Source organism: Sceloporus undulatus, chromosome 6, assembly GCF_019175285.1.
Source record: "Sceloporus undulatus isolate JIND9_A2432 ecotype Alabama chromosome 6, SceUnd_v1.1, whole genome shotgun sequence".
In the NCBI taxonomy this organism is placed as follows: domain Eukaryota; kingdom Metazoa; phylum Chordata; class Lepidosauria; order Squamata; family Phrynosomatidae; genus Sceloporus; species Sceloporus undulatus.
The window spans coordinates 47,128,523-47,149,954 of NC_056527.1; the positions used below are offsets into that span (position 1 = coordinate 47,128,523).

At 39.5% G+C, this 21,432-nt stretch overlaps 1 protein-coding gene across 3 annotated transcripts in view; it reads right to left on the reverse strand.

Moving 5' to 3' along the window:
• Nucleotides 1-18,582: 18,582 nt before the first annotated feature.
• The window catches only part of ZNF385D (zinc finger protein 385D), a 443,232-nt gene continuing 440,382 nt past the window's right edge, over nucleotides 18,583-21,432 (reverse strand). For all 3 annotated transcript variants that reach the window (XM_042477445.1, XM_042477444.1, XM_042477447.1), the window contains 2 exons: nucleotides 21,317-21,418; nucleotides 18,583-20,057 (listed from right to left, as the gene is read on the reverse strand). In XM_042477445.1, coding sequence (XP_042333379.1) covers nucleotides 19,824-20,057; nucleotides 21,317-21,418 — 336 coding nt within the window. In that variant the 3' untranslated portion in view covers nucleotides 18,583-19,823. The remainder of the gene's footprint in view (nucleotides 20,058-21,316; nucleotides 21,419-21,432) is intronic.

Below are 21,432 nucleotides of genomic sequence, written 5' to 3' on the forward strand. Positions count from 1 at the left end.
AGCAGCAGTGTAAGTGTATGTTGTAGTAGTCATGGTGCTCTTCTGGCACTACATCCATTCGATGCAGTGCCAAAGGAGTGCCTTAAACCCATGGTACTATAGCTATTGGACCCTTTCTAGGGGACAAAAAAGAGCCAATTGGGACAGCGGAGTGCAGTTGCCATGGCCCCATTCTGGCGCAGCTGAAGGCAGCTGCAGGCCGTCCCTTAGGGGTGGTTTGCACAGCCCCTAAGAAAGCTAAGTCAATTTCAATATGGATTACATTGTGGTCTGCATAGATGTCCACTACTGAGCCCCACATTTGCTTGGTTTGAAAGTTATTTCACAGATAGAAGTTGTTTGCTTCTAAATAAGGATATAATTTCCTGAACATTAATTAGTCTTGATTATCCCCCCTCCCCAACCTTAAATCAGGACTGGCAATGAATATGTTGAAAAGAGCTGCTGAACTAAAAGGCAGCTAGACATGTCATGCTTCATTCAGGTTTTTTAAAAAGAGTATTTTGTGACATGTTTTCGAGAAATGTTGGGTTTCTTCCATTGTAATACAGCAGTTATGAACAGAAATACTTTCTCTTTGCTTATTTCCATTTTTAAACCATACACTATTGTTAGTGGATTTTTCTCAAATAAATGTATATAGTTCACCAAGATTCATTTGGCAATGTAAGGAATTTGATTACATAAACTCACTTTGACTGTTACACTCATCCCTCCACATTTGTGGTTTTGACTTTTGCAAATTTGAGTATTCATGGATTTTATTATGTTCTGTCTAGGAATTAGGTCCTCCAGCAAAATCTATGGTCAACTTTAACCAAAAGTCACTCTGAATAGAGAAATTCCTATAGAGAACCCTCCACTAGGCATTTGTAGCTCCTCTGGCACAATATTATGGTCAATGTCTGGGAGATGTTGACCACAGAGTTAGACTGGAGGGCCTAGTGATTCCTAGAGAGTTGTTCTCTCAGGTAAAAACATAATATTTTTGTTATTTATGGTTTTTCCACATTCATGGGGGACCTTTGCCCCCAACCCCAGCAAATGTGGAGGGATGAGTGTAGGTATAAAATAATGCAATATTGTAAATAATACATTGGACATAAGAGCAAAATGAGTTAAAAGGGTACTTGAACCATGAAGATCTTGGTTTCAGCTGCTGAAGTACCACCTCTTCCAAAAGATAGTAAAATGATGAGGGTAAAAATTTAGTTCAGGGGAAATAGTGTAAAAGTCCACTTTGGAAAGATGGAGTACTGCATCATTGTATCTTTAGAAGAGGCAATCTTCACACACAAAGTTCAAGATTTCATCCTTGCTGCTATTCAAGAAGAATCAGAACCTTATATGAAGGTTTTTCTGTGCAGTTTAATCTGCAAAGTTTGTATAAGTAAGGACTCAAATTCAACCCTTCTTGGACAGCACTCGTGAGCAACTTGAGACAGCCACTGCCAGTCATTGTAGTGGGCTAGGTGAACCAAAGATCTTTGATGTTGTCTGCCTTCAAGTCATTTCTAGTATTTGTGACCCTAAGGCAAGCCTAAAATGGGGTTCTTATGGCAAGATTTGCTCAGAGGGGGCTTGCTCTTTCCTTGCCTGAGCCTGAGTGGGTTTCCAGGCCCAAGCAGGGATTCAAACCCTGTTTCCAGGGTTGTAGTCCAGTGCTGAAACACTGGCTCCCAATGATGTAGGTCACTATACATTAGCTTCTCTGATGGTTGGACAAAGGCTGAATTTTCAAATCATTGACGATCTAGTAACCATCTTTAAAATACTTTGTAGGAAGCATTTTAAAAAGCGCTTGGCATATTAGAAAAATAGCAGTCCATACACTACATTAACTCTACAGATATCAATAGGCCAGGTTTGTACAGATAAAAATCTTCACTTTTTTACTTCTCTCTTGCAATAATGAATGATTTCATTGCACAAGAATAAACGGATTTCTGTGTCTTTTCTCTTCGAAAAAAGCCATTGTTTTGCACACGAAAGGGTCTGCTTTGTGCAGAATATACTGTTTCTTGTGCAAAAAGTACTGCCGAAATTGTTTCTTGTGCAAAAATATTGCTGAAAAGCATTGCAGAAAATTTCAATTAAGGTTAGCAAAGTTTTAATGTGCTATACATGCACTGAAAAGTATTTAATGAATTTTAACTGAAAATCTTAACCCACCTGAAAAAAGGTGTGGGTCTTGAGCACTTGGCCAATCTAAAAAGTGGCTAGAGGTGGGTAAAATATTTTTAAGATATCCACAAAGAGAGAGAGAGAGAGAGGCTAAAACATGATTCTCAAGTATCAACAATCTGTGATGAGAAGAAACTTGGACTGATGACAATTCAGGGCATATTTTACACATAATTTACACACGATGGTTTTGCACAGAAAAGATAATTTTCTATGCAAACATTTTTTGCACAAGAAACAGGATTTTCTGTGCTGGATGTAATAATTCTGCACAGGACTATTATTTTCCTTGGATCAAACATCACTCAGAATGGAGACTGCTGTCAAAAAATCAGAAGAAGACTAGGAATGGGAAGGGCAGCTATGAAAGAACTAGACATATCCTAAAGTGCAAAGATATACAACTGGAATCATCCAAGCCATTGTATTCCCCATCACCATGTACACAAGTGAGACCTGAACAGTGAAGGAAAGAGATAGGGAAAAAGTCAACTCATTTGAGATGTGTTGCTGACAAAGAGTACTGAGGATACTGTGGATAGCCAAAAAGACAAGGGAATGGTCTTAGAACAGATCAAGCCTGAACTATCTCTAGAAGCAAAAATGACTAAATAGAGGCTGTCATACGTCCACATTATAAGAAGGCATGACTAATTTTAAAAGACAATAATGGTAGGAAAGGTAGAAGGCAGTACAAAGAGAGGAAGATCGCACACTAAATGGATGGAATCTATTAGGTAGGTCATGGATCTGAATTTAAGAGACATAAGCAGAGCAGTAGAGGACAGGGGGTCATAGAGATGTCTCATTCATAGGGTCATCATCAATTCAAGTCAGCTTGGGGGCAGTTTACAACAAAGATGCCTTTTCCATTGCAAATGTGCCTTATGCAAATTTTACTCAGAATAAGTCTCAAACTGTAAATAGCTTTCAAAATGTGCAGTTTTACAAAGACATTCTCACAGGGGAAAGAAAATTGCTAAAATTACTCATTGCTGCCTTTCAAAAGGAAAGTAGCAAAGAAATACATCTCTAAAAGTGGCCCTCAGCCTGCTTCACCTCTGTTCTACAGACAACTGCCGTGTACTTGTGATGGATAAGAGAAGTGAAAACCCTTTCCCTTTTTAAACTGACTGAAATTGGAGGCTGAGAATATAAAATTTCTTGTCTTTTGTACAGAGGAGTAAGATGTTAACTGTGTGTCATGCAATGCTAAGTCATTTTATAACATAAGTGGAATTTGGATGAGTTGTAATCTGAGTTTTTTCTGAATGGATGTTTTTAATAAATTGTGGTTTAATTGTAAACACATTTCAGATATTATGTCAGTGTCTCTCCACTACTTTTGTGTGTGGATGTGTGTTTGTGTGTTTGTGTGTTTCTGTGTGTGTGTGCTTTGGGCTAAGCAGGTTTGCTCTCCAGCCAGAAAACAATTATCCTGTGCTTTGGCCAGCTGTATAAATGAGGTACCTGGATGTACAAGGGCTGCTTGGATGCCTAGAATGTCCTAGCGCTTCATTATTTTTAGTTCTGAAATGTATGCAGTCTGGACAATGGTACTGTCAAACTCAAATCAGGTGAATTATGCAAAAGTGGTGCTTGCCTTATACAAAATAACAAAGGAGAAAATGATATGCCACTAAATTTTCAATGCTGTGCTATTATTTTATATTATCCATAGCATTTTGTATTCCTGTAGGAGGTACGGTGTGCTTCCCATGGAAATGACTGATAAGAGATTCTGCATGAACACTGGCATGTAGAATTCATGAACCAGGCCTTCAACAATTATGACAATCTTTAAAATAATAAACTCTTTGTTCTTCTATTGGCCTGCTGGGATTTGAGCCAAGAAGCTTGAAGCCTTCAATTCTATTATACATAGAAATGATGGTTGGGAAATTAATTTTCTAAGAAGGAATGCATGAGCAAATGAAAGGGGGAAAAAAGCTCGAGCTCTTACAGAAGCATTTACAGGCATGAATATTTGGGCCTTAAAGAAATTATTGATTATAATTATGCTTACCATAACAAAGAAAAATGCAAGCTAAGGGGCTAAACAGACTGCCCCCTTGGAGTGGTCTGCCACCACTCTTTTCAGCACCGGACCAGGGCCACAGCAACTACATTCCACAGCCCCAATCCGGCCTTTCCCTGGTGCTAACAGGAATGGCAAAATGCCACTCCTTTTTGCACCAGGGAAAAGGCCCCATTGCTGTCACAGCAACACTTTCTGGCACTCCTTTTGGTGTGCGTCATCTGGATGCAGCACCAAAGGAGCACCATGATGTTGCCCACCATGTAGTCAGGTGCACGGCATAACACCGGCATCAGGGCAGCATTGGGGCTTGCGTCATGAGGACGCCACACCCCCGCTCTGCCCCAAGGACGGAGTATAGTGCTGGTCTTTTGAGGCTTTAAGTCAGTCTTAACTAAAGTTGGTCTCATTAAGTTCAGTGGATCCAACTGTTATTAAGTCTGGAACCTCCTCCTCATCATGCAATATGGTTTATGTATCTTTATAAAGTACATAAGGATTGTTTTTTCCCCTTATGAATTTATAATCTAAAACACTTTGCGTGTACTTGCAATGATACATTTTTTAAATTGCTTTAAAAGATACCATATGACAAGAACACAAGGTTTGGAAAATATCTGACTTAAGTGTGAAGCACATTTTAATGTCAGAGTTACAGGTAGATGGTCACTTTCAACTCTATGTTCTATTTTGCATTTAGGCGTTGCAGATAATAATTCATATGAGATCAAGAAGTAATCAATGGTGGAGGATCCACGGCTGGACTTAAGTGTAGACAACACTAAGCAGGCATCTTCCTATCATTTTAAAAACTTTTTTATTTTGCCTTCCATCTTCTGTCCCCTTCTATGGAAATTTGCTAGTTTAGTAGTTCAAAGCTTGGAAAGATTAGCATGGCAGTTGAGAGATTCTTGAAATTTGTAATCTATTACATTTTACCGAATTTTCACTTTAACCATGAAATTATGTACATGGAGATACATTTGGATGGTGTGTATAATATTGTAATCTAAGGTGTAATTTTCATTTTGGTACTTGTTTATGTCACAACTACGGCCAGTGCCTTCAGTGATTTATGGGAATCATGATTTATGAACACCATTAGTACAACCCCCCCCCCCTAAAAAAACCCATTACTAAGGATTCTGTATGATGTAGTATGGGAAGAGATCGATGGAGGGTTGATACCATGAGTTATTGCACCAGGTGATGTCAAGCCTTGTGATGCTACTGGAGCTGGTAGAAACTACTTAGCTACATAACAAGCAAGTGTTGTTGATTTCAGTGGGTCTATCCCAGTAAGTCTAGATCCCTCCCACTTTCTCATCATTTACATGATAACATAATGAATGGTGGGATCAGACATCTAGCATCTAGTCCTCATTGAGTCATGACACCCTCTGGTTTACCCTGACCTACCACATAGAGTTGTTATGAGAATATATGGAGGAGGAGGAGGAGGAGGAGGGGAGGGTTAAGTTACACCTGGTTCATTAAGTAGATATAAACACAGCAAATAAATTAAATAAAACATATTGTTAAATAAATGAACTGTTTTAACTATATTTTATTGTTTGCTACCAGATGCTGTCTATAGAAAGAAATGATAGCAACTCAAGTAATAATATATCTAGATTTATATGTTTATATATCTGCATCTCTACCATCTGCTTATGGGGCTGGATCATAAAAGTCATAGAAATGAATGATGAATATTTCCTTGGAAAATACATAATTTCATGTAAATTAGGGCATGTCTTTCAGACCACAGGAAACGTTAAATCTCTTTTTGGTTCATTATCTTAGAGTGTACTAAAGTACAATATGGAGCAAGGACCAAAGAAAGAAAGTCAGCACAATTGCTTACCATTTCCACAATACAAAATTGTCTGAGGAATGATAAACAATGGCCTCTATTCTTTATTAGCCACTTAGGAGCTGTACAGACCAGCCATTAAGGCCAGCCTAGGAACAAAGTAGGGGTGTGGTGTCCACACGACGAACACCCAGACTCTGCCCCAGGCCGGCATGACACTGTGCACCACACCACATGACGATTCCTTTATCCACTGTAGAAAGATGAGATCAGGGCCACCACATTCAGTTGCCACGGCCCTGGTCCTGTGCAGAAAGAGGCAGCTGAAGGCCTTCAAGTTAAATACAGTTGGCCCTTCTTACACACTGATTTCTTATACACGGATTCAAGCATCCACAGTTTGAAAATGTTCCAAAAAAGTATAAATTTCAAGTATCAAACCTTGATTTTCCATTTTTTTAAATAAGGGACAGCATTTTGCTATGTCATTATATTTAATGGGACTTGACCATCCATGGATTTTGTTATCCATGGGGGATCTTCGAACCAAACCCCAGTGTATAACAAGGGTCCACTGTATATTTAACTAATGCCTGGTACACACCGCCAGGAAGCAACATTCTGGTGGCAATAATAGGGCTTGGGAGCATGCACCAACCACACATTCCTGAGCCCTACTACGTGCGGGCAGTACCATAATTGTGTGGCACTGCCTACACGGGGGGCGTGTCTATGACGTGTGGGCATCTGAGCGCCCACATGTCTTCTACAGAAAGCGCCATCACAGGGCTGCGTTTCAGCCCTTATGACAGCATATATAAATGCTGTGCAACAACCAGGGGCGGTGTTTCTCCGCCTGTCTCTCGGCCCTAAGTAAATTCTCTTTGGCCCAACCCTGCTCCCACAGTTGACTGTTACTAGCTTTGGTCTCAGAACATATGAATGAATTTTATGAATTTTTTCATGTTCTGAAAGCATATCTGGTAATCTGATATTAATAAATTCATACATGTTCAGAGTACCTATTTTATTTATTTATTTTAAACAATTTGAATTGTGTAAAATCTTAGTAAGGAATACCTTATTAATTGTAATAAGGAAGGATTTTGAATGATTCGAAATTCTTTATACCATTGTCTTATGATTGTAAGATTTTGTATAATATATTTTGAATAAAATGTATTTTAAAAAAGAGTACATATCCCTATCATTGATCTAGTAACTTTTGCAAATGGCTACCAGTTTTGACAAGGAGAGGCTTTCAGGTAGTGATGTAAAGAATTCTCGTCAAGATTTGATAAACACACAAAATATATGTTATTCAAAGATTTTGTAAGCTTTTTAAAGAGAAGAAATTATGAGCACTTTTCGATGAATGAGAATGTGTTTTTTATCATTTCAAAATGAGTGAAGGGACGGGACCTTTTAGCTGACAATTCAATGGCCAGGATTTGCAAGTTTTACATAGTCAAGGCTACAATTCATATTGGTTTTTACCAGAGGCTATTTCCTTGTTAGGGTGATGACCTCCCCCATCTTTGCCCACAACTTTGCTTTGAAAAACAAATGAGAACAAAAGGAGAGAGTGGTGGATACCTTCAGCCCTTATCTTTCTCATCATGCTCTCCCATTCAAATTCTCACAAAAGAGAAGAAGGCGTGGAGGTGAAATCCTAGCATTGGAAGGGTATTCCCAAGAGTCATCTTGTCCAACCCCCTCCATGAGGAATATCAGAATCTAGGGTTGGACATGGAATCTGGAGAGCAGGTGACTTGCCCCAAGGTCACCCAGTGAGTTTCTATGGTAGAGTGGGAGGCTGGAGTTCTCTAATCCCAGCTCAGCCATGTAAATCCACAGGGTGACCTTTGGTAATTCACACTCTCTCGACTCAGGGACATTCTGAACCCTTCTTGCCAAAAGAAAAAATGATAGGTTTGCCTTAGGATCACATGAGAGAGTGAGTGTGCGAGATAGGTATGTCATGCCTTGCCTCTGAGGCTGAGAATTCAGGTATTCCTTTCATGATAGAATGGGGTTGGAGTATAGGACCTCTGGGATCCCTTCCAATGCTAGGGTTTCTCCAAGACAGAATTCCTGCTTGGCAGAAGAGCATGCCATTTGCCGTCCACCCTGCCCCCTTCTTCTCTTCTGGTGAGAGTCACACTCTCCAGCCTTAGGGGCAGCCATGGCAAATTTTCTTCTTTTTCCAAGAATAGAACCTGTGATAGGTATACTTAGGATCACACCTCCACTGCTATCTTGATGGTTGAACAGCAGGTCAGACTACATGTCCTATGTAATCCTATGTATTCCATGTTTCCTTCATAGCAGAAGTGGATTGGAGTGGATGGGTCCCCCCCAACTCTACCATTTCTTGTTGGGCTGCAAACCAAGTTTATTTGTTGAAATTGGTGGGTGTGGGTTTTTTGCCTTCAAGTTTTTTCAAGTGGAAGCATGTTCTTTAAACCTCTGCCGAACTCCCCTTTGACTTGCTATTGGTTTGAAATGTAAATAAATAGCAGAAACACACGTAATAGCAAAAATGTTCGCTTCGTCTTTTATTGTCATTTGGGAAATCCGTGAAAAATACTTCTCTTGCCCCTGCCAGGGAGAGACAAATAACCTTTTAAAAGTGGGGAGTTTTGAACATGAATATATTTTTTTAAATCGCATCTAGTTCTTAATGGATGAGAAGAAAAAAATTGGTTTGTCACAACACTACTTTCTGAGCTAACCCTTCTGTGCTCATGGCCAGACAACCAAAAGTAGTTTTATTTCAGGACATACAATCCTACCTACCATACTGGGAGGCTGCACCATCTGATGATTGAAGCTTCCATGGATTGCCTTGCCTTGTTTTAGCCAAGGTTTGCACATGCCCATGGACACGCTCATGTGGGCGTATACACATCACTGCCCATTGACTAATATGGACTTGATCTTTCATTTTTCCCATCTGCAGCCCCCCCCCAAAAAAAACACCATATGCCCATGGATGGGAAGGGCCCACTGTACATGTGCAGGGATGTTGAACAAATATGGCCATATCAAGCTTCTTTACAGAAACATCATTCACCCATGCTCCAATTGCTTTCAGAATTGACCCCCTTCTCCCCATGCAGCAAATGACCTGTTAAGTAGATTTGAGAGGAAATTCAAATTGTGAGAATAGTTTCAAAATTGTGAATACGGCTGCATACACACTCCAGAAATAATCTGGTTTGACACCACTTTAACTGCCATGGTAGTAGATGGGTTGCACAAACCAGATTATTTCTGCAGTGTGGATGCAGCCTAAGTGGCAATTGTGAATATGAAACAGTTACCTAGATTTACTCATTTGTAACTATTTCATATTCACAATTACCACTTAGTCACAATTTTGACACTATTGCCACAATTTAACTCCCCTCCAACCTACTTTATCAGGTGTCAGCTGCATGGAAAGCAGGAGGTCCATTCTGATGGAGATCAGAGCACAGGTAAATCACATTTCTATTGGGTTTGGGCGGGGGGAGAAATCAGACTGGGGAGGTTATTTAGTTAAGTATGCCTAAGTAGTTGATAGGAATGTAGATCAATATGCATATTAAGCCTGCAATTTCCATGTCAGCAAGACATGAAGTTTTTTGTATGATCAAAACCCTTTTATGTCAATTGTAGACTCTCAAAAATAAAATAAAATAAAATAAAATAAATTAATATGTTCTAAGCTGCACCCCCTTTTAACTTTTAGGTTGCCTTTCTGCTTTCATTTTGAAGCTTTATAAAATGTAGCAGCTGCCAAATTGTCCTTAAAGGACCTGTATCTACAACAACAATTAAGCAAGTATCTAATCTCTTTATGGTGGCAAATCATCAACTCAGACCTGAGGTTTGAGTCAATAAAATATGGGAACTTGCAGGCACAGGCAGCTCACGGACAGGTGTTGGGGAGTTTCTCGCATCATTTTAGGAAGAGGTACCCATCTTCTCAGTCAATAAACCACCACTGGGTTTATCTCAGGAGACATGGAAAGGAAAGCAGGACCATGAATAAAACACACTTGACTCTATTAGATTCCCCCCCCTTCTGTTTTTAATTCATTTTCATTTTCATTATTAAAGACTTCTTTCATTTCATTCTTTATTAATGAAAAGCACATTCATATTATTATTTATACATTATCATCACATTCATTTCATACTTATATTCATTTTCTTTTCATGTATGTGGATGTTTTCATTCCTGCTCCACTTGTTAAAAAATGTCTGCATGTATTAACAATTTTCAGGCACTACTCCTGATGATCCTTATTTTATCATCCCAGAATGCTCTGGATATTCTGAGTGCTGGAAGAGGGAATACCAGCCACAAAATCTGGAAGCCACACTAGTCATTGCTATTTTGTTTCCAAATTCCTTCCAACATCCAAAGATTTCCAGCAGGAATGGCCAACAAAACCTGAAGGTGAGACCCCTTTGACCCCACCCCAGCCTGAGGAAGAAATTGGAACACTGAAAAGTAACACAAAATGGTCAGCATCCTATTAGAGACATACACACATGTAAGTGTAGTTTACACTCATGTATGTTCCTTTTCCAACAGTATGCAGATGGCTATTCTCTTGTCCTTGTGTTCTGTTCCAAAACCTGACCCCAAGAGCTGCCAAGGAGTGGGGAGGCAATTCAGACCATGAGGATTTGGCTGCTCTCAGCTCCCACGGGAATGGAAAGAATAGTGCAAACCATCTGGGGGTACATTTTGTTTCCTACCATACCCACATAATGCATTGAGTCCAGCTGCTACTTCATGATCCGAATCCCCTTCCCACTCCCTCCCCTTCCCACCAGTTTGAGGAACCTAGATGTGTGTGGTGATGGGGAGGATGCAGCACTGCCTACGTAGAGCTATGTTGGAGGCATATCCACTTTTTAACTAAAATTTCTTCTTTTTTTTAGTTCTCTCCCCGCTTCACTTTGCTGTTCTTAGGTTCCCCCACACAATGGGATTAGAATGAGCAGCAGCTGGCTCTTAGATGCAATATAAACAGAAATTGTACTGACAGTAGTTTTCATGAGATTCTACTGGATCATACTGTCTCACCTTCTATAAGTACAAAATAAAGCAAGGCCTAAGAACAAAACAGGTACAGTACCTTTTTTGACATCCAACAGCCACATCTATCCATGGCCATTAAAGGGATCATAAGTAAGGCTGGGGAAGTCTGTGGACCCTTCTTCCCTTATTCTCAGTCAAAGCTGTACAAGTATTGATTTGACTCATTCTGGGGCAATGCAGGGGAACCTGCAGCATTTGTTGTTGACCAATGGACTGGGCTAATGGATGATTGAATCCTTTATCATCTGAAGAGCTATGATTTCTCAGGCTGGGATCCAGTCTCCCTCTGATTACACACTAGGATTGCAACAGAGGTCTCCATCCAAATGGGACAGGCAATGGATACAGTAATAGTGAATGATGTGCCCCATTGCATTTGGCACATTAATATGTATGTCACCACTCAGGCAAGCTGGATAAACTTGCTCATGTTGATACATTTTTGCTTTGTACCTTAACTGGCTTTTGTAAGTAAACATCTTAAAAGAAGAGATACTCAGAACATGGCTAAAATTAAGCTATTTCCCCCGTCAAAAGGTACTTTTCTGAGAAATATCTGAGATTTTCTCCTTCATTGTGTGTATATGTGTAGCTGGTGGTGATGGTGGGGAGAAATGGCCAAAAGTTATTAAGGTCAAATGAAAGCCTGATCCTGCTAGGGTTGCCAAATCTCAAGGCCTGGCCCTTAGTTTCCAGTTTTCAGGATAAGCTTCAAGGAATTGAGGGTGAAAATTCTCCAGTTTTGGTAGGTTCAGGTCCTGGCAGGAGAGACTGTTGCTGTGTGCAAATCTCCAGCTCAACTGGGGGAAGATCAGCTTGCTACATTATGGAAAGCTTTATTGACAAATTGTTGCAGCTTGCAAAGAATCTCCAGGAAGTCTAACAATTAACTTAGTTATCTTCACTCCATCATTATAGCACCAAGGCTCAACCTCTGCTCTGCTCTTCTGGTTAGAAGAAAGTAGGCAAGCTTAAATGTTCCTTATTCCATCTTCCTAAGCAAGTGAGAAGGAATAATCTCATTTCACCGTGATCTGGAAATAGCCCCTAAGATTTTTGTCTTAATTACCAAACAGGAAAAAAAAGTAATTTCTGTGTGTATTCGAATGACAAGCCGTGAGAAATTGTGGTTGGCATTTAATCTATAATATGTTAATGCACAGGCAGTGGCATCACTAGAGTATGCAGGGCATGGAGACCGCACCAGGTGACACCTTAAGGGGGAGATGACACTACTTCTGTTCAAACACCTGTATTTGGACAGAAAAATTGTGACATTTGCCTGTATCTCTTTAAAGTGCTTTAAGAGATGGTGGGGGTGAGGTGAACCTCAGTGGGAGAAGAAAGGAGGGGCTCCAGAATTTTTTAAAATTAAAATTTCAAAACTTTGAATTTGTAATTTTTAAAAATGTTTTTGATTTTTTTAAAAAAATATTATTTTAAAATCTTCTTTACAAACATTACATTTTAACTAAATCGTCACTATGTATATGTAAATACGTTTAAGTTATGCATATATTGCAATCTGAAGGTATAATTTTAATTTTGCTAGTTGTTTATGTCACAATTATTAGTATTACATTCAGTGGTATATGGGAATTATGATTTATGAGTAACAATAGTGCAAAAAAGTATTACTAAGGATTCTGCATGGTTTGAAATGGGAGGAGGAGGTCAGTGAGGGAGGTGACACCATGAGTGACCGCACCTGGTGATATCAACTCTAGAGATGCCACTGACCAGAGGCCATCCTGAGGTCTCCCATTTGGGCTCTGAAACCTCAAGGACTGGGATAATTTTTAAAGTGGCAACTGTAAATCCCACTAATATCTCATGTACAACAGAATCAAAACTGCTTAAAAACATAAACTGGTATCCAGTGGGTGAATTACAAGACACCAAATTCTGTCTGATTTTGGAAACTAAGCAGTCAGGCCAGATTAGTATTTAGAAAGGAGATTGCAAAGAAATTCCACATGCTTTAGGTTATATTCAGACTGCCTCTTAAATATTCTTGCCTACGAAAGTCCTATGAAATTAATAAATTTACAGGCAGCTTGAAGACACACAGAACTTATGGTGTTGAGGGCACCAAACTGATAGGAGAACAAGGAAGGATAACTGAGTAGGGCACTGAGGACTGATTGATCCATAACAGTACCCTAAAGGAGGATTAGGGCCGTGAGTTAAGGCAACAGCTGCCCTGTTTTTTTCCCTCCTTTCTCACTCTCCAGAAATCCTCCTCCCTCAGTGTAAAGAATTAAAGTACACCATTCCAAACTTGAACCATTTAGCTGTGTACATCAAACCACAGAAGGTTTCAGGATGATGGTTGAGAAAAGTCTCATTTTACCTCATGTTAGAGATTCAAGATACATTACAGTGTTGAGTTGTTAGTCTCTCTTTGATTAGTTTATATATGATACATAGCTATGGTAGCCTTCCATCCAACCTCCCATTTTCTCAGCTGCAGGCCCCTCAACCCAGCCATTTCCTGGAGAGTGGGGTTGTGGTAGAAAAATATTCACCTGGACACACAGCAACAGGTATCAAAGACCTCCAAAGATCCTATGGATGATGCCATTGCTCTGTATCAGGCTATAAAAATAGCTGAACACTTATCTGATGCTCTTCTGACTCTACACCAGCTAGGAACTGGCCGGATTCAAGATCTTGTGTGCACGCAGTGAGCATGACATCGGTTGGGTGGATTTTTGTTACTATGCATTCGGTAGAGAATCCCAACCTCCACATTCAGTAAAATTCCAACCTCTACCATGAGCAAAAAAGTGCATTATGACTGCATAAGTTATATATCTTTTCCAGTTGTAGCTGCCATTTCTTTACCTTTATAGTTAAAAATCAATTATCTTCCACACATCTAAGTCTAGACTAATAAGTAGTCCCAATTAGAATAAGCTCACCAAATCACTTGCTCAATTGTAAATCAATACATATGTGAAGCCTACTGGGGTATACTCTGGTTGAGACGACCACATAAGCAGAAACCTCTGATGCATTTTTAGGTGCCCTTTTCCACTACCAGGCTGGATCACCCAAATTTGTAATTGGAGCAAATCATGGTTCCAGCAGCTGTCATTCTGTCTTTCATTAACAAAGGTTCAATGGTTAGCATTTGGTGAAGCTACAATGCACAGAAAACCTTCCACACATTCTTAACATTTAGGCTTCATCCTTTATTAGGTAGTGAATAAGAGACATAAAAAGGATTGTTTGTTGCTTACAGCTGAAATCTAGAAGAGACTTATATGTGAGAGAAAAATGTTTGCATACAGCAATGGTGATGCCAAAGAAAGAAAGAAAGAGAGAGAGAGAAAGAGAGAGAGAGAGAGAGAGAGAGAGAAATAAAAAATTTATAGTGACTTAAAGAGAGTATGGACCAGCAGATGGAAAGAGCAGGAATGACTCTTTATTTCTAGAAAAACAGTGATTATCTGTGCCATTTGTACTGTGCCCCCATACATGCCACAGGTCACATTTGACAGCACAAATCTATTCATTTGATTAACATTTCATAGGGTGGTAACACATCCCCAGATCTTAGCAGGCCACACAAAAGTGTCCCCATTACATTAACACTTCTTTCCCTTTTCATCTCTACATATTATTTCATTTGCAAAGAAATCTTTCCAGGACTGCCTGATTTTGGAACACTCAAATATTCTATGGCTTGGTTCTAAGTAGTTTCTTTTCATGACCACAAACTAAGGCCCCATGGACTCATAAAGATTCACAGAGTATGGCTCGATAAACCACTTGCATGTGTGTGCGCATGCCAGAGTGCTGAGGACATCACCCATATAGCAGCTATATCATAAAAGGATGAAACAGATTCCTGGGACAATCTTACAGTTGTCATGGAGATGCCATCAAAATCAGTGTCAATCCATATAGAAAATCATCCCATTGACTCACTGAATCATGTACCTCCCCTGTAGTTATGGTAGTAGTCACTTTCACTCCATGTTTCCATTGACAGCTACAAGGGATGAGGAAAATCAAATGTGGAAATTCTTGAGAATTCCTGTACATTGTAATCAAAGCAGAGACAACTCCTATGAAAAGGGTATTTTTAGTAGCAATCTAATAAAAGATATTGTATGCTCAGGCTTTGGTGTTCACTATTGGAGTAATTTATGCAGTCAGAGGGGGCCTTAGTATAAAGTGCTTCATAGGCAGCCTAGGGGTTTTGCTTCCAAAAGTGCTATTGCAAAGTCCCAGTGCTTTTGGAATAAAACTGTTCATCTGCTTGCAAGGAACCAATGAATATTCAGTATTCTGGAGTACGAATGTTGAAATTTAGCTTTAAACTCCTATTATTAAAGGTCTCGAGCAATTTGCCTAATGAAAGAACATGAAAATGATATGCGCATGCGTGCATGCACACACACACACAATCTTTAACGGACATCCTATTTCTGGTTTAAGACTGAGATAGCCAAAGGTGATGGTGGTGTGTGTGTGCTTTACTTTCAAGGCACAAACATTTGCAATTAACGTGGATAAAATATTTCTAAATAATCCATTAAGAATTATCTTTTAAAATTAACACATAAAGACAGCTTTGGATTTGGGAGGCACATATTTCACTAGATCCAGAATTCTATTAGTAACATTCATTTTGCGCAATGGAACACTTTCTGATCTCTGATAGTCCCTTTTCTTAAAATCCTTATGCCAGGGTGGGCAGCTGCAGCTGCTCTGTGGATCACTTTTCTACCCCCAGGACTTTCCAGGGTAAACACACAACATGCCAAAATAAAACAAAAACAAGAAGGAGTCAAAAGGTACATGTGAAAAATGGGTGTTTAAAATGTTAAATGGGGTCAAGGGGCTGTAAATTATTTCAAAGGTGAATTGCTAATCCTGAAGATTTTCAGATGAGGCGATTCAGCAGTGTGTTTTTTGGTTAGAAAAAAGTGTAGCTTGGGGGAACGGGAGGGTGGTTTGAGTGCCACGACAATAGATTTGAGGCCTGCATGTGACTTTAGCATTGTACTTCATCCCATCCCTGCCATAAACCATTAAAAAATCTTCTCCAGAGCAGCTGTAACAGAATAGGAGATAGCATATCTGGGGTTGTGTATGGAATAATGGGTTATGGTCATCATTTTGCCCCACTGCCTTTCAGAAGAATCTCCCCAAGATCCAAATCACTAATATCTCTGGAAATGACACATCTTTCTGTTCATGAAAAGATAGCTTTGGATCCAAACCTTTATTCTTGGAACATCGCAATTTCCCCCTTTCCTTTTATTTTGTAATTATTTATGTGAATGGATGTGTGCATATGCAGGTGCCTGGAATCACATTCTGAAAGATGAAGTCAAAACAACCATGAATAACTTTTTGGAAATGTACTGTAAGCATAATAAGATCCAAATCTTAATTTAAAAAAACACACATGGATGTAGCAAATCTATGGCCAATATTTGTGTCACTTTCACTTTTAAAAATTTCTTTTAAGCTCCTGCTTCCCACTTCACTTAAAATATGACTTTTATAGCTAAAATCTACTTGCAGGCATTGCTGCTGCCTCTCAGTATGGCTGTATATGGCTGAGCAGACCTTGGCTTATTATAATATCCTCTATAGCTCTCTCTGGGAAAAAATGTCAGCAGCAAGTATCAGAGAGTCATGTGCCTTTCTTTTTTGTTCTCTCTGCTCTTTGTTGCCAGCCACTTCATCCATATTTAAAACTGAATGGATATATATATATATATATATATATATATATATATATATCATATCATATCATATCATTTTATCTGTATAAATTATTTGAACTCTACTGTATTTACAATAAAGCTTCATAGATCTCGAACACTTCATTTTTTAAAAAAACCTCACAGTGAACATAAGTCCTTAAGAGATTATTTCATAAAGACCAACACAAAGTTTATGACCCAAGGGTTGTATCTGTTCCACACAAAGCCTATATGCCTCTATCACATATCTTTCATAACTTCAAAATATAGCAGTAGCAATGTGCATTCTTCCTGTCTTCCCTCCCCACACCAGAAATGTACTTCCCTTGTCCAGTAATGCTCCCACTTGTGTGATGTAAAATGAGGTACTTTATAAATCTTAGGTGATTTTGGGTCCCTTTCCTATAAAGGAACTCCACCAAAGCTTGGGAAAATTACTTTTTAATTACTTTTTAATTACAGGTCCCAAATACCCCAGACAGTATGGAGCTCTCAAAAAAGGTAACTTTTCAGAACTCTGATCTACATCTACATTATTGTTGTCCCACCTTTGTCGCCCACCACATTCTATATCAGTCCTGGAAATATTGGGAACATATGTGTTCAATGAAGAACTAAAGACCCTCCAGAGAGAATTGTCACTGCCTCATCAAACTATAAGCTATGACATCAAATGACTTAAATACTGGTGGCAGTTGGTGAGGTGGGAAATAGCCTGGAAAGGTTAATATTTTTAGACTACTCCCCCAGCCAGCATGGCAATTTTTTCTAGCCCTGGGAAAGAATTGGCTGCCACCAAGACACATGATCTGTTGAGATCCCACACCTTTACTGGAAACCATTTCATGGTGATATTGGATCAATGGTGCCTAGGACTGCATCCACAATGCAGGCATAATCCAGTTTGACACCACTTTAACTGCCATGGCTCAGTGCTATGGAATGCTGGAAATTGAAGTTTGTTGTGGCACCAGAGCTCTCTGACAGAGAAGGCTAAAAGTCTCACGAAATTACAATTCTAAGAATTCCACAGCATTGCACCAGGGCAGTTAAAGTGTATCAAACTGGATTATTTCTGCAGTGCAGCTGCAGCCTAGACCAGTGTTAAGGCAGCCATGCTGATCTAGGGTACCAAAGGTACCCGATGTAAGTTAGTGGTGTCTATAGAACCAAAGTCTGTCGTTACTACTTTGTGATGTGCTCATACTGGCCTAAATCCAATTTCTAGTTTCAGCTAGAGTAGACCCACATAATCATTGGGATTTCAGTTAATTGGCTGTTCAGCAATTGATTTAGTGGGTCTGCTCTACATGGAACTGGATTGAGGTCACTGTCTGTTTTTGATAGTTATGATGAGAAAACCTAAACCAGATAACAGCACAAGAACCGACATGAGCAGCAGAACTTTCTCCTCCTTCCTCAGCAGTAAGTGTTCCACCTTTATGAATTACACTAAATAATACATTTCAAAATGCAGAGAAATTTCAAAAGCAGCTTGTGACGAAGCAAGTGAGTAAGGCAGATAAGTTACAGCTTGGAAAGAATGGAATAGCAGATCTTAGGATGTTATACATTAAAGACTACAGTGGGTCCTTCATATCAGAGGCTCATAAATCACCATGCCCCATACTATTAAATGGCAAGTCTGTGTGCATATCACATCCACTGAATAATATGGAGTGTACCCATTTACATTTTTTTGCCATCCGTGGGGGCTCCCAGACCCGAACCCCTGCAAATGGAAAGGGTCCACTGTACAATTCCTGACTCCATCAGTGGATTCTGGGATTTATATTCCCAAAAATGCCACCTTGTTCTATTCAGTTCCAGTGCTGCTCATTTAGAGCCTTATCATGTGAGAAAACAAAATGAAAACAGAGCAAGAGTAGTGACTTCCTCTGTGCCTTACCTCATAACATTGTATTACTTCAGTTCTCTTTCCTTGGGAGATGGTTTTCAAAGCACATCCTTTTTCTAGCTGGGAAAGTACATTTGACAAAAAGCACGCTTGTACAGCTGTCTCCCAGGAAAGAGATTGCTATGACTGCATGTGATAAGGCACAGAGAAAACTGCTACTCTTTTGGCTCTGTTTCTAAGTTCTTAGTACTTGCAATGAGATTATTCCTCTCTTAATTTCTCTTCCAAAGTTCCAAAATGTCACTGTTCACATCATTTTAAAACTGGACAGAGACTAATACTGCAGCTTTATGCACCTTTATTCAGACATAGGCCCGGCTGTGAATAATCAAGACTTATTCTCAGGGTAAATTTGCCCAGAAGGCTATCTAAACTTATGATCATTGTGGTGGCTTATCAAAGAGAGATGATGGATTAATGTCTCCTTCATTCATGAATCTGGTGGCATACATAGAGACACAATACTAGTGTTTAACAAGACATCTATTGCATCTACGTTTTACTCAGATAAATACCCAGGAAATGCTGTCTTGGCAGGACCATCGGTAAGAGTTACTACTATTCACAGTGTTTGATCCCCCCTCCTTTTATTCTACAGAATTAAGTATTTTATGTACACTGTAGCCAGCTAATGCCCTTTAGACAATTCCGTTTAGTTGTTTCTTAAGCAAGAATGCCATTGCAAGGGAGATATGTGCCAAAAAGCACAGTCAAAATGATTTTGTACATTTTTAATATATATATGTATATATTTATATAACTATGAACCAATGTTGCAGAATCTCTGCTAAAATTGTCAGTATTCAAGAGGATGACTCATCTGGAGAAAATGCTGACTCTTTCCCCTCTTTAGAATTTGTTCAGTGCTCTTATCAAAAGTCCTAGCACTTCATATTTTTTTAACACACATATATATATATTTATACATATATATTTTTTAAAACTTTAAACTATAAATTAACACTGCATAGTTCATTGTTCTTGTTTTGCTCTTGCTCTGAAAAATTATTGCAGTACAATTAATTCCTCTGTTGAGTTCAATATGGGGCAAAGAGGACAGGCGTGTGGGTGGTCCGTATAGGCCCAGGGGCTGGTCGAAGAAGAGCCGGAGGAAGTGCTGAAGTCTGAAAGAGGGTTGCTGGTGGGGCGGTTCGAAGGCTGAAGGGAGAATTTACAGCCACAGCAGCAGCTGCTGCAGCAGCTGCCAATGGGTTAGGTAGGATCCGTGGAGCCATTGGTTTTGAAGGTTCCTTTGTAAATACAAGTTTTACCTGTAGAAGAAGAGGAAGAAGAAGCAACAAGAAGTGCTGTTTGTTTAGATTATCCACTCCCAAAATTGCTTTGCCTAGGAAACATGTAAAGTAAATGGAAACCCCAGACAGAAAAGCAGACTACAAGGTTTATAGGCACTAACAAAGAAAATGGGAAGTGGAAAAATATTTTTTGCACGCTCTGAGTTTATTTCTATGATAATCCTAAACATTGGGACAAATGGGGAATTTTTTGAGAATTTTGTTTAATCTAAATGTTTAGGAATACTCCAAAATTTCCATATTTTCTTACCCTTCTACTAACCATGGTACTTTTATTCTCAGCCCTGTTGCGTAACAACACAATTATTTGAAGAGTTAGTCATCTTTATTTACGTCATCTCCCCCTTGTTCTTTACATTTTAATCGCGCCCTTCTTTCAAGAAGATCAGGATGGAGATTTAGGCCCAGGCCCTACATCAAAGCATGTGTTGTGGCATACACCATTCTGTGCTTCTCCCTCCCCCAGGAGCTGTCATGCCCCAAGGACTCTGCCACAGCCATACTGGGAAGGAAAGAAGTGACTTGGCAGCAGCCAGCAATACTCAGGAGTGTAATCACAGAGGCGGAAGATGAAGACATTGCCCTCCCAAATGAAAATTCTGTCCTCCTCCAGTGAAATTTTCTTTCAGCCCTCAAATTTCTAGCCTTTCAGAGAGGGAGGCACTGAAAATTGCTTACACACAGAGCTCATATTTCCTGTGTCTGCAGTCACCTGGTAACTTTGCCTGCCTCTTTTCTCTGGCTGCCTAAACTCTATTTCTAAATGCTTGACTGAAGTTTAAGTTATTGCAATGTGAGAAACTTGAGGAGTGAAGAAAAATATCATGGGGTGGGGTAGAATTCTTATTATGGGACAATGTCATCGTTTCCCCACCTTCCCTGCAGCTATACCTCCGGCTCCACTTCTGCAGCAAAAGGATGAGTAGTGAGGTTGCTCTTCCAGATCTGCAGCAAGAGATCTCCAGAATTCTCCAACCAGCATGACTCCTGAACATGCTAAATGAAGGATTCTCAGTTTTTCCATCCAAAATGCCTAATTTATAAGCTGTGCTACCCAAGGCAACCTCAGCTGAGAAGAAATATAACCAGAATTATTCTGAAACACAGTTCTGCCATAATGAGAAAAACGTGCTTTCAAATACACAATTGAATCATTGCCTTACTATGTTTCCATCAATATTATCATAAAACACTATGCAGAAAAATAAGTTGCTTACGCCAAGCGGGTGCGTTCCCTTCTGGAGTTTGTTGTAAGGACTATATTTGGGTTTCGGGGGCTTCCCAGCAGCTCTGTCTTTGTGCCTTCTACTGCTTATGTGCTGTTTAAAAGTAA